The sequence below is a fragment of the Mobula birostris genome, chromosome 1 (genome assembly GCF_030028105.1).
Source record: "Mobula birostris isolate sMobBir1 chromosome 1, sMobBir1.hap1, whole genome shotgun sequence".
Taxonomy (NCBI): domain Eukaryota; kingdom Metazoa; phylum Chordata; class Chondrichthyes; order Myliobatiformes; family Myliobatidae; genus Mobula; species Mobula birostris.
In genome coordinates, this window is record NC_092370.1 from 197,222,816 (window position 1) to 197,237,172 (window position 14,357).

The 14,357-nt window shown below is 39.1% G+C and overlaps 1 protein-coding gene across 1 annotated transcript in view; it reads right to left on the reverse strand.

Moving 5' to 3' along the window:
• The window catches only part of kiaa0586 (KIAA0586 ortholog), a 551,477-nt gene that overhangs the window by 205,039 nt on the left and 332,081 nt on the right, over positions 1 to 14,357 (reverse strand). The window contains exon 18 of the mRNA XM_072267986.1: positions 11,777 to 11,893. Within this exon, the coding sequence (XP_072124087.1) occupies positions 11,777 to 11,893 (117 nt within the window). The remainder of the gene's footprint in view (positions 1 to 11,776; positions 11,894 to 14,357) is intronic.

The following is a 14,357-nucleotide window of genomic DNA, read 5'->3' on the forward strand; positions in this document are numbered from 1 at the left end:
ATAGGATTTGTTGCCCACCTCTAAACATCCATGAGAAGGTGGTGGTGAGCTGGCTTCTTGAAGGATTTCAGTCCTTTAGTGAAGATACTCCAATTGGTGGAGTGGCCTAAGATTAAGACCAATAAATTATGTCAAACCAGTGATATATTTCTAAGTCGGGATAGGAGTACCCATTCTGGAGGGTGACCTGCAGATTGTAATTTCCACACACATCTGCTGGTGGTAAACATTACAGATTCATAAGGTGTAGTCAGAGAAGCCTGGGCAAGGAACTGCAGTTCATCACGTATATGGTGGAAACTGCAACCATGGTGATGGTAGAGATAATAATGTTTTAAAGATGTTAATGGGATTCTATTCAACTGGACTACTTTGTACTGGACAATGTTCTTCCTGAGAGTTGTTGGAGCTGCCTTCATCCAGGCAAATGAAAGTTACTCCATTAAGTTCCTGGTCTGTGACTTGTTCATGGTGAAAGAGCCTGGGGTATTAGGAGATGAGTCATTCACTGCAGGACACCCATTCTCTGATCTGCCCTTTGGGACACAAAATTACATTTCCATGGAAAAAAGAACAGTTGACTTTTTTTTTAATCTCTCCCTCTCCCACGTAGAGTGCCCTCCTGCTTCAAATATTCCTATACCCAAAAAGGCCAAGGTAACATGCCTGAATGACTGGCATCCTGTCACGCTCACCTCAATAATAAGCAAATGCTTTGAGAGGCTGGTCAAGGACTACATCTGCAGCTTGCTACTGCATTCATTGGAGCCCCTACATTTCGCCTACTGACACAACTGATCGACAGATGACGCAATAGCCACAGCTCTACACACCGTCCATAAACATCTGGAGAAGAAGCATGCTATGTGAGAATGCTGTTCTTTGACTACAGTTCAGCATTCAACACCATAATTCCCTCCAGGCTCGACAAGAAGCTCAGAGACTTCGGCCTTCATCCTGCATTGTGTGGTTGGATCCTGGACTTCCTGTCAGATCGCCAGCAGGTGGTAAGAGTGGGCTCCCTCACTTTTGTCCCTGTGCCCCTCAGAGCTGTGTACTAAGCCCCCTCCTTTACTCTCTGTATACCCATGACTGTGTCGCCACCCACAGCTCCAATCTGCTAATTAAATTTGCTGATGATACTATACTGATTGGCCTAATCTCAAATAATAACGAGGCAGCCTACAGAGAAGAAGTCATCAACCTGACAGTGGTGTCAAGATCTCCCTCAATGTTGCAAAAACAAAGGAGCTGGTCGTGGACTATAGGAGGAGTGGAGACGGGCTAGACCCTATCAACGTCAATGGGGTTGAGATGGTGAACTGCTTTAAATTCCTCTGCATAAACATCACTGAGGATCTCACACGGTCTGAACATACCAGCTGTGTGGTGAAAAAGGCACAACAGCGCCTCTTTCACCTCAGACGGTTGAAGAAGATTGGTATGATCCCAGATCCTAAGAACTTTCCATAGGGGCATAATTGAGAGCACCCTGACTGGCTGCATCATCGCCTGGTATGGGAACTGTACTTCCCTCAATTGCAGGACTCTGCAGAGAGTGGTGTGGACAGCCCAGAGCATTTGTAGATGTAAAGTTCCCACTATTCAGGACATTTACAAAGACAGATGTGTAAAAAGGGCCCAAAGGATCATTGGGGAACTGAGTCACCCCAACCACAAACTGTTCCAGCTGCTACCATCCAGAAAACTGTACCGCAGCATAAAAGCCAGGACCAACAAGTTCCGGGACAGGCTTCTTTTACCAAGCCATCAGACTACTTAATTCATGCTGACACAATTGTATTCATGCTGACACAATTGTATTTCTATGTTATATTGACTGTCCTGTTGTACATACTATTCATTATAAATTACCATAAATTGTACATTTAGAAGGAGACGTAACGTAAAGACTTTTACTCCTCATGAAGGATGCAAGTAATAAGCCAGCAAGACTGGTACAGTTGAGTTTGTAGTGAATGGTGACCCTGTGGATATCAGTGGAAGGGAAGCAATAATGGCAAAATCATTGAATGTCAAGAGTGTTGGAGATGGTCATGGTCTGACACTGCTATGGTGCAAAAGCAACCTGTCGCAATTCAGCCCATACCTGAAGGTTGTCAAAATCTTCAAGTAAGTATGCTGCTTTATTTTCTGATGAGTTTTGAATGGAATTGAGTATTGTCCAATCATTATTAAACATCCTAATTTCTGTCTTTATGAAGGAAGGTCATTGATCAAGCAGCTGAAGATAGCTGGATCCAGGACAGTACCCTGATTAAAAAATCTGCAGTGATACCCTTGGGCTGGGATGATTGACCTCCTTACTATCTTTTGTGTGAAGAATGACTCGAGCCACTGGAGTGTTATCCCTTTAAAGACCAGTGACTTCAAAGTTTTAGCTGGATGCCTTGAAGCTACACTTGAGGAAGTGCTACCTTGACACCAAGAACAGTCACTCTCACTTCAGCTCTAGAAATTAGTTCCTTAATCCAGCCCAAGGGTATCACTGCAGATTTTTATCAGGGCACTGTCCTGAAGATCAAGGCTAAATAGTCTGGGCAAAGCTCAAGCTTAGCATACTGATGAGAAAATGCCATTTGATATGCCTGCTGATGAGAGCTTCCATCACCTTCTGATTATAGCAGAGATAAAAATGCAATTCTCACACCTGGAAAATGTACACATGAGAATATCAGGTGAGCATTGAACTAGGTTTAGCTTTAACAACCTGATAATGAATTGCCTGCCAATACTTACTTTCAACATTCACAACTAGAAGTGTCTTATCTAATGAGAAATCATTGAATGGCCATTTCATTTAAATTTAATGCAATGGGGCAGGGGAGAAGGGATGATGCAATCTGATACAAAAAATTAGGAGAGGCAATATTAGAAAATAAGGTTGCTGCTCTAAAAGGAGTGCAGAAGCAGAGACTCATGGAGATATATATGTGTTCACAACTCATTGAAAGCACCAAGCTAGTTGAGAAAACAATTTATTTAAGGCATACAAGATGCTGGGCTTTAGCAATAGATGCATAGAGTATAAAGCAGGGAAATTATGCTGAACTTTTAACTATCATTGGCCTGGCCTCATTTGAAATACTATGTTCAATGCTGATGCTACATTATAAGATGGCCATTCTGGATTTAGATTTAAAATAATGGTTCCTGGGATTAGAGACTAAAATTACAATGATATATTAGAGGGGATGGGATTGTTTTCTTTGAAGAGAAGGCTGAGTTAAATACCACTGAAAATGATGAGAGGTCAATTGGAATGGAAAGGGAGAGGCTGTTCCCTGTGGCAAAGAGGTCAAGGATTGAAGCTCATTCAACAGGTATAGAATAAAGGGGAAGGGAATTAAGATTGATATGAGGAAATACGCATTTTACACAACATGTTGGAATCCGGAATGCACTACTTGTACGTGTAATGGCAGCAGATTACATTGTGGCTTTAAAGAACAAATTGGATAAGTATATGTAAGAGAAAAAATTACAAGGTGACCATCCTTGTACTTAAATGAATCAACTAAATTTGTGGAAAAATTGTTAAATTACAAATGGTATCATGCATTATTTCACCATTAAAAATCAGTGGGATACATCTCTCGTTGATGTTTTTAGTACCTGAGGTCAAAAAATATTTAAACATTCTGAAGAATTCACTGCAAAAATGACATAATAGCAGAATAATTTCCTTAAGTCGAGTTGCTTAAAAATTAGTTTGGTCAGTTAAATAATTTTTGGTGATGTCTACAGTCAGTTTCCCATCAGAATCCTGACTGGCAGAAATGATGAGGCCATGCTCAAATGATTGACTAGTCTAAATGCAAATAAACAAACAGGACCATGAACCTAGGCTAACTCCAAAATGATTTAAAATGATACAACTTGCTTATGTGACTGAAACACATGCAAGACCACCCAAGTGAATGCACAAGTCCTGCATGATAGGCTTTTGCTGCTGTTATTTCAGTCAAACATTGGTCTCCTCATGGAACCCAGCAGCTTTACTGTGTCATTAACTTCAATCATTTTAATGGAGAAGGTCAGCTCCAAAGGAGGCAGGCAAGCCTCAGGTAATCTACTCTTCCAATATATTGTTATATATTTTGATGCAAGTGTTTACTACTATTTTAGTGTTCTAATTATTTTGAAGCTTTCAAAAATAGTTTAATTTTTAGTGTTTTATGATTTTTCAACTTTTTCCAGTTTAAATCATTTCAATAGTATCTGAAATTTTTGAAAGTACATTCAAGTCTTTGGAATGTGTTGAGAGCCAGCTAGTCTGAAACCATTATATAATTTGCTGTAAATGCATTTCTGCAGATGAACTTGTACTTTTGGGGGGGACTTTGAGCAGTATTTTCATACTTGCTTGAAAGCAAGGCTGTATTTATCAATTTACCTGAAATGACTAATCCTCAACTCACTCACATTGTAAATGCTCCATAAATTTGAATGTCTGGCCTCTAACATTTTAGCTGATTCCAAGAGCATAGATCTGCCATTGATATAGAGCTCACTGGAGCTCCTTTGAGAGAAAACCCACTTTTCAGAGGTCTCTTCCACTGCACACTATTGACACTACATATAGGTACATACTGCATAGAAAGACACATGTCATTTTGCAATTGTTCATTATGTCTGGTTCTAAGGACCAAATTGTTGGTGCAACTAAGGGCAGCTTACTGCTCTTCGAAGGGAGCCGAACGGAAAAATTCTCTGGAGTTTAGACTGTATGCTGTACACCACGGCTTTAAAACAAATACAGAGATGCTTAGATATCCTCAGCAAGTCTGTCAATATTGAAGTTAGTATTTCAAAACAAGGACAACATATCTCCAGCATTTAAAAAGAAATAAAATGAAGGAGAGAATAAACTTCAACCACAGATTTTAGTTATACTGATACAGTACATAACTAAAATAATTATTAGATCACAGGTAGTTAAACAAAAAAAGACATACACAGTAGGACATTGGTGAGTTGTATAAGCACATCTATCAGCAATTTTATAGTTAGAAGATCAAAGGAGTCTTGCACTAAGGCAGAAATGGAATGGTATAGATTCGCATAACATTAAAGTAAGCAAGATATTTTAGAGAAAAATGGAACAGGATGCATTAATTTGATTTTTTTTTATTGCAGTCTCAACAGACTTTAAACATTTCAAAAAAATTCTTGATGCATTGCATCACTAAAACGAATCATTCAAAATGTGCCTGAAGCATTCTGCTTTTTTTAAATCAAAATCTATAGTTACAGAAATATTCTAAATGAACCCAAGAAACTGTAAAATAAGGGCATTATATAAGGCAAGAAAGAGATGAAAAGCACTGACTATATATTAATTGTATAATCATTCTTTCTAGATGAAGCATTGATTAGCTGGTATATTAATTACTTAGGACACCATATACAGCAAAGGGCCTACAGCTAAGCTTCTGTGCAAACAGTAAATTGGATATTATATCAGATCACTAAGTTTGCATTATATCCAGCATACATTATATATATATATATATATATATATATATATATATATATTCATAAGCAGAAAGAAGATTTATGAATCAATACCATCAAGAAAAAGGAGTACAGGTGAAACTATAATGAATAGCTACACATTGGCCTATACTGTATCTTTGTTAGCTACTATTATGCCTCAGTAGAATTCATATGACCAGGAGAAGGGCGAGCATGGCATATTTGCCTAAATGAGATCTAGACTATTTTAATTCATCTACGGTATATGAATATGGCAAGGGGATGGTGGGGTGCAGAATTTCAGCCTCTGCAGTGAACAGTTAAAATAATTGGCATTGGGATTCCTGTATCAAAAGGATGGCTAAATCTTCCATATTTTAGAGATTGCTTCTTGCCAGATTACATGGATTACATTGAAACTATGAGAGCATACATTGTAACAAATTGGATAATACATACAAAATGGTGGAAGAACTCAGCAGGTCAAATAGCATCCATGAAGAGGAATAGACAGTTGATGTTTCAGGCCAAGATTCATGAAGATGCTTCTTGACCTGTTTGAGTTCCTCCAGCATTTTGTGTATGCTGCTCTGGATTTCCAGCATCTGCAGAATCTCATCTTTAAAATTTGTATAATAACTTCTCAACTACTGTGTAATCCAGTTCTCTGTTCAAGAATCAAGCATACTAAAATAAAGCACAAGTCAGAAATGCACAGTTAAGATCAAGATTGGCAGAAGGATATTTTAAAAATTCTTTTTGCTTGCCCAGCAATTCCAACACCTTCCATTCATTTCTAACCTCAGAAATCTGTCATTTACAGATTTCTACTTCATTGTGCCATCAAGAAATATTATCTCAGTTGTTGATACATAGTGACTGGTGGATGTCACCATTAGTTTGAAAATAATTCTTCACAATTTGTGTATGAAGAACTGCAGAGGATGTATATCAATATCTCAATTAGGTTAAATATCCAGCGTATAAGCCCATCTGAAATCACTTTTGCTTGAAGGTTCAGAATGATTAACTAGAAAGGTTTCTCTGACTCACATATAGGATAAATCATTTAATTATTTGTGGCTAGACTGAACAATTACAAGGGGACATAGCTCCAGCTACACAAATCACCCATTTAGCATGTTGGAAGAGAAATCATTCATGGTAGTCAAAATACAAGATGGTTGGCACATAAAGATGACTGTCTTGTATAAATTTTTCTTATACATAAAGTGTGCATGAAAAGATACACCGGTATATTTACAGTTTACAGTTACTCAATTACAAAATGACAAAGAGTTGTTCTGAACTGCCCTCTGGAACAACAATCGAAGTATAGTGCTTGTTCAAGAGGAAAGAAATGGTACCTTATGGCTTATTGTTTGTGATGCTACATCTGAAGTGTTCTTGGCTTAATCTGCACATTTTAGTTCTTAAATGACTGGCCTAGTGACATTATTTGTTTAATACCAGTGCCACTAAAAAGTGGAAAAACTGCAAATGCTGAAAATCTTCAATCAAAACAAAAAATACTGGAGACCTTCAACAGGTCAGACAGCATCTTGTCATTACATCTCCTCTTTCACCATCATCCAAGAACCTAATAGTACTTCCAGGTGAGGATAATCATATGCATCTACTCCAACCCCGTCTACCGCACCTGTAGCTCCAGATGTGCCTCCTCTATATTGCCAAGATCAAGCGCAGATTCGGCAACTGCTTTGCAGAACAGCTACTTTCAGTCTGCAATGGCCATCTTGAGCTCCCAGTTGCCCAGCATTTCAACTGCCCTCCTCATTCTCACATGTAGCTGTCCATCCTTGGCATTCTCCACTTCTAGGATGAAGCCCACCGTTAACTAGAGGAGCAACACCTTATTTCTACAACCCAATGAAATGAATATTAGTTTCATAAGTTTAGGTAAACACACCCTCTCCCTTTTTTCTTCCATCTCCTCCTTCTGATCCTCTAGTCATCCTGAATTTTGTTCCCCTTCCCACCATCCCCTCACCCATCATTGTCCCTTTCCTCCTCCTGGCTCCATCCATCCATTTCACACAGAAGGTTCCACCACCGACTATCCCTGCTCTGGTTCCAAATGTTGTTCAACTTTCCCTTCTACTCTAATAAATCCAATTATCATGTTCTTCAATTATCTGAATCCAATTTTGAAATACTTTGTTCCTGCTTATCTCATTTCAACAGCCTTCACCCATCTTCACACTTGCCTCCACTCAACCTTGCTGTAAATGTCATCATTTTTCTTTTTCTTGGCTCTTTCTCTCCCTTTATCTATCATTCATCTACCATAGTGTCCCAGCTCCAAACCTGCTCACCTCCCATACCTAGCACTACCTACCAGTCAATTGATGTCCCTGTCAGTCCACTATTCATAAGACCATAAGATATAGGAGCAGAAGGAGGCCATTCAGCCATCGAGTCTGCTCCACCATTCAATCATGGCTGATCCAATTCTTCCAGTCATACCCACACCCCTGCGTTCTCCCCATACCCTTTGATGCCCTAACTAATCAAGAATCTATCTATCTCTGTCTTAAATGCATGCAATGACTTGGCCTCCACAGCCGGTCATGGCAACAAATTCCACAGATTTACCATCCTCTGACTAAAGTAATTTCTCCATATCTCTGTTCTAAATGGACGTCCTACAATCCTGAAGTAGTGCTTTCTTGTCCTCGACTCTCCTACCATGGGAAATAACTGCCATATCTAATCTGTTCAGGCCTTTTAACATTTGGAATGTTTTTATGAGATCCTCCTGATTCTCCTGAACTCCAGGGAATACAGTCCTAGAGCTGCCAGATGTTCCTCATACAGTAACCCTTTCATTCCTGGAATCATTCTCATGAATCTTCTCTGAACCCTCTCCAATGTCAGTATATCCTTTCTAAAATAAGACCATAAGACAAAGGAGCAGAAATGGCCATTCGGCCCATCGAGTCTGCTCCACCATTTTATCATGAGCTGATCCATTCTCCTATTTAGTCCCACTCCCCCGCCTTCTCACCATAACCTTTGATGCCCTGGCTACTCAAATACATATCAATCTCTGCCTTAAATACACCCAATGACTTGGCCTCCACTGCTGCCTGTGGCAACAAATTCCATAGATTCACCACCCTCTGACTAAAAAAATTTCTTCGCATTTCTGTTCTGAATGGGCGCCCTTCAATCCTTAAGTCATGCCCTCTCATACTAGACTCCCCCATCATGGGAAACAACTTTGCCACATCCACTCTGTCCATGCCTTTTAACATTCGAAATGTTTCTATGAGGTCTCCCCTCATTCTTCTAAACTCCAAGGAATACAGTCCAACAGCGGACAAACGTTCCTCATATGTTAACCCTCTCATTCCCGGAATCATTCTAGTGAATCTTCTCTGTACCCTCTCCAACGTCAGCACATCCTTTCTTAAATAAGGAGACCAAAGCTGCCCACAGTACTCCAAGTGAGGTCTCACCAGTGCCTTAGAAAGCCTCAACATCACACCCCTGCTCCTATACTCTATTCCTCGAGAAATGAATGCCAACATTGCATTCGCCTTCTTCACTATTGACTCAACCTGGAGGTTAACTTTAAGGGTATCCTGTACAAGGACTCCCAAATCCCGTTGCATCCCAGAACCTTGAAGTCTTTCCCCATTTAAATAATAGTCTGCCCGTTTATTTTTTCTGCCAAAGTGCATAACCATACACTTTCCAACATTGTACTTCATTTGCCACTTCTCTGCCCATTCTTCCAATCTATCCGACTCTCCATTTCCTCAGCACTACCGGCCCCTCCACCTATCTTCGTATTGTCAGCAAACTTAGCCACAAAGCCATCTATTCCATAATCCAAATCGTCGATGTACAATGTAAAAAGAAGCGGCCCCAACACTGATCCCTGTGGAACACCACTGGTAACCAGCAGCCAACCAGAACAGGATCCCTTTATTCCCACTCTCTGTTTCCTGCCAATCAGCCAATGCTCTATCCACGTATGTAACTTTCCCGTAATTCCATGGGCTCTTATCTTGTTAAGTAGCCTCATGTGTGGCACCTTGTCAAAGGCCTTCTGAAAATCCAAATATACAACATCCACTGCATCTCCCTTGTCTAGCCTACTGGTAATTTCCTCAAAAAATTGTAATAGGTTTGTCAGGCAGGATTTTCCTTCAAGGAATCCATGCTGAGTTCTGCCTATCTTGTCATATGCCTCCAGGTACTCTGTAACCTCATCCTTGACAATTGACTCCAACAACTTCCCAACCACCGATGTCAAGCTAACAGGTCTATAATTTCCTTTTTGCTTCCTTGCCCCCTTCTTAAATAGCGGAGTGACATTTGCAATCTTCCAGTCTTCCGGAACCATGCCAGAATCTATCGACTTTTGAAAGACCATCGCTAATGCCTCCGCAATCTCCACAGCTACTTCCTTCAGAACACGAGGGTCCATTCCATCTGGTCCAGGAGATTTATCTACCTTTAGCCTATTCAGCTTCCTGAGTACTTTCTCTGTCATAATTGTGACTGCACACACTTCTCTTCCCTGCCACCCTTGAGTGTCCGGTATACTGCTGATGTCTTCCTCAGTGAAGACTGATGCAAAATACTCATTCAGTTCCTCTGCCATCTCCTTATCTCCCATTACAATTTCTCCAGCATCATTTTCTATCGGTCCTATATCTTCTCTCACTTGTCTTTTACTCTTTGTATACTTGAAAAAGCTTTTAGTATCCTCTTTGATATTATTTGCTAGCTTCCTTTCATAGTTAATCTTTTCTCTCTTAATGACCTTCTTGGTTTCCTTTTGTAAGGTTTTAAAAACTTCCCAATCCTCTGTCTTCCCACTAATTTTTGCTTCCTTGTATGCCCTCCCCTTTGCTTTAACTTTGGCTTTGACTTCTCTTGTCAACCATGGTTGCATCCTTTTTCCCCAAAACTCCAAGTGTGGTCTCATGAGTGCCTCATAGAGCCTCAACATCACATCCCTGCTCTTATATTCTATATCCTTAGAAATGAATGCCAATATTGCATTCGCTTTCTTCACCACTGACTCAACCTGGAGGTTAACCTTTAGGGTATCCTGCACAAGGACTCCCAAGTCCCTTTGCATCTCTGTATTTTGAATTCTCTCCCCATTTAAATGATAGTCTGCCCGTTTATTTCTTCCACCGAAGTGCATGAACATACACTTTCCAACATTGTATTTCATTTGCCACTTCTTTGCCCATTCCCCTAAACTATCTAAGTCTCTCTGCAGGCTCTCTGTTTCCTCAACACTATCACCTATCTTTGTATCATCAGCAAATTTAGCCACAAATCTAATAATCCCATAGTCCAAATCACTGACATACATAGTAAAAAGTTGCCACAGTTTCCTTGCTTGCCACTTCCTTCTCCTCTCTATGTTGGCCACCTTCTCTCTCCACTCTCAGTACTGATGCAAGGTTTCAACCTGAAATGTCGACAATTGCTTTCCTTCCAGCAATGCTGCTCAGTCCACTGAGCTCCCTCAGCAGATTCAGTGTTGCTCTATATTCTGGCATCTGCAGCCCCTTGTCAAACATTTCAGGTTTATGATTTTTCATCAGAATTTCTTTGAAGGTCATTAAACTGAAATATTAACTCTGTTTCTCTATCCACTGATGCTGCCTGATCTACTGAGGATTTCCAGCATTTATTGTTTTGAATGACAGTCAGATAGATCTGTAGGTTTCCAGGGCATTACTGGTGAATAACCATATAGCATGGTTCAGAAGCCATCACTGGATGATTCTTCCTATTGGTTTAAGTATCTTTGCCAGCCATGGTTTTAAAATGTATACTATATGTCCTTCTATGCATATGATTTTAATCTGTTCAAACACAGTTGATGCAGTGGGATGATTGCCATAAGCCTTTGTTCTTATAGCTAAATCCTCTAGATTTGATTAGTGGGTATGTTTCCAAGCAAGTGTAACTGCTCTCTCTATTAAGCAAACAAAACTTCAAATAATTATCTTAGTTTTGTAGTTTTGGCCAGCAGACCACAGAAATGTTATTCATCAAGATGTGAAAGACTTCAATTAAATTTTTATGTTTTACATCCAGTGCCAATTTATTCTGGTATCAGTCCTTTTGCTTAATGTCTTAGTTAAGAGGGAAGTTCAAGTGGAATGCCATCCAAATATTCATTCTAAGGAAATATTTCTGAACAAAGCTATACTATAAATGGAGTATGCCTTCAATCAGAAAGAAAAACATTTACAAACACTGACAACAATAATGGTACCTGTTTTAGAGTTGGTGCAGTCTGTTGCATCATCTGCTGTTGCTCAGGGCTCGGTGATCTCTGGCTTCTTTCTGGACTAATACTTGGAAGACTATCAATATCCACATTGGGCAATACCTGAAGACAATTTTCACATCCAGTTATATGAAGAAAAAATTAAGAATGAGACAACTTATGAATGGTTCTTTTTGTACAAAAACCTTTGAAATACATATTCTAAGAGTTGCTGAAAATTCGATTATGAAACAACTTTTTAATGTTATAGTAAATTATGGTGATTTGCCTTTTATACTTAAATTGCTTTTTGCTGATTTTATTGTTTGCTTTGTAGCTTATATCCAAAACATTCTATTTGCTATGAGGAGAGTTTTAGAGTTATTATTGATTTCTAGAAATACCAAAAACCAATAATGTATTACAGTAACCAAATTTTTATGGGGTTGAGGGTAACACTCACAATGTAGTATTTATTGTCCATCCTTCGTTACCCAAGAACAACTAGTGCCAACGACATGATATATGACTTAAATGGTAAGTAGGCCAGATAAGATCAATATAGAAAACCCCTCTGGCATTGCATTTATGGTGCCAACCCACAATGTTTCATTGAATTTAATGAACAGAGATGGTCCATCACCCAGCCAACACATGTCATCATTCAGACTCTGCTCAAACCTCCTTCTATACCTACCTCCATCAGCAGAACAATATAGCCCTCACTTTCATATTCCTCGTTTCCCCTAAATCAGTAACAATAGCCTTGATCATATGTTTATTACTCTGAAGTCTCTGCTTAATTATTATATTGATGGTGTTCAAATGTTCTCTTCTCCAAAAGAGCAAATATTCCCTGTTTTCATTATCAAAACTTATTTTTCTGATAACCTTTATTAAACAAACACTCAGCCTTCTCTTGTCAAAGGAACCAGCAGGTGAACTGATATGTCAATTTACAGCTTTGCTACCAACCTGATTTTTTGTGTATCCCTCTAGTACCTCCAAATCCTTTTCAATATACCTTCAGAGTAACCTAAGGTGCACTCTGTCCTTCAAGTTTGCCTCACCTTCATTCAAAACATCATATTTTCCAGTTGTGTCCCTCTAGAAATGAAACTTTAGTATGATTTGCTTCCACTAATAGTCATATTAATCTTCATTTCAGCTTTAAGTCACTTGCATATTTCTGCCTCAGATCCTTTTCATGCACTACCCTATTTTGATTTATATTTTCTAAGTTGTATTTGACCAATGTAATAGCTCATTTTGACTACATCAAAATTAATTAGTGCATTTTCCAATTATTTTACAGCGCAACACAGCACAGAAAAACTCTGCTAATCCACTAAACCATTCATTGGAAATCCCAATGGTTCAGCACCTGTTTCCCACACACCTTTTAAACAGAGCAGCTTCTCATGTTCCTCTAGCCTCAGAGGGATCTATTTCCTGTATTCCCTTTAAAACGAGTGGTTGCCCCAGACCTTACGCTCCCTTTAAACTCAGAGTTCTCTGGAAAGTGTATAATGCTCCAATATAATTTGTTTAATAAATTACTGTATAACTTCTAAAAAAAAGTGTTGGGCATTAATAGGAGTAATATCAAATAATCTGCAAAATCTACCTATATGGTACATCAAGCTCCTGAGGATGTCAGATTCTTGGAGCCTTATCTGATTGATTTCCCTCTGTGCATGCATAAATATATACATAAAGATACTGTGTTCTAATTTCAAAGCCTAGATTGCTAAATATAAACTGTTTACCACAGTGTTCTAAGCTAGAATACTCAGGGAACTCCAGTTCCCACTTCCCACATTACTCCACAACAAATGATTATCTTTCCCAATCCACTTTCTTCTCAATCTTGTAACCAACGAGCCATCAGCTACTTATCTCCTGGTCTTCTGCATTAGTCTATAATGATGTACTTAATCAAATGCCTTTTGCAAATCTATAATGAGTAATTTTATTACATTATACTCCTTTTTAGTTCATTTCTAATTTAGTTCATTTTAGGTCATTTCTAATTTCATCTATCAATATTATGTCTATCCGATTGTCTCTTTGCCAAATACATAAGGTTAGACAATGTTCCGACTAGAACCACTGGTGTTCAGCCATTTGAACGGTTGTGAGTCCCAGACTTGAGCATGTCATTCACAAGCACAGAAGTTCAGGATTTAGTGATTAACAGATGGTGCCACATCTGTCACTGAGCCCCACTCCTGAACTCCATATGAAATCCAGCACATTGGCGGGAGGGGGTCAATTTTGCTGGGACTCCCCAGCTGCATGCCGGGGAATTAATTCTCAGATCAGTGCCAGGATTTTAATTAATCTCTACTACTTCAGGATGTTTTTATGTACACTGTCTGAGGCGTTGTCCCTTTCATCTTCCAGACCACTTTGCACCAGTCCTACAAAATCACAAAAAGTGCAGTTATTCAAGATTTGTGTCAGATCTGAGACCCAGGTGACTTCAGCAGGGTTTGTAGGCCTGCAGGTTATGAGGTAAAGGAGAACATTGTTTTATCATACTTTGCTGTTGTTAACTATTTTATTTGTTTCAAGAAGTTTACTG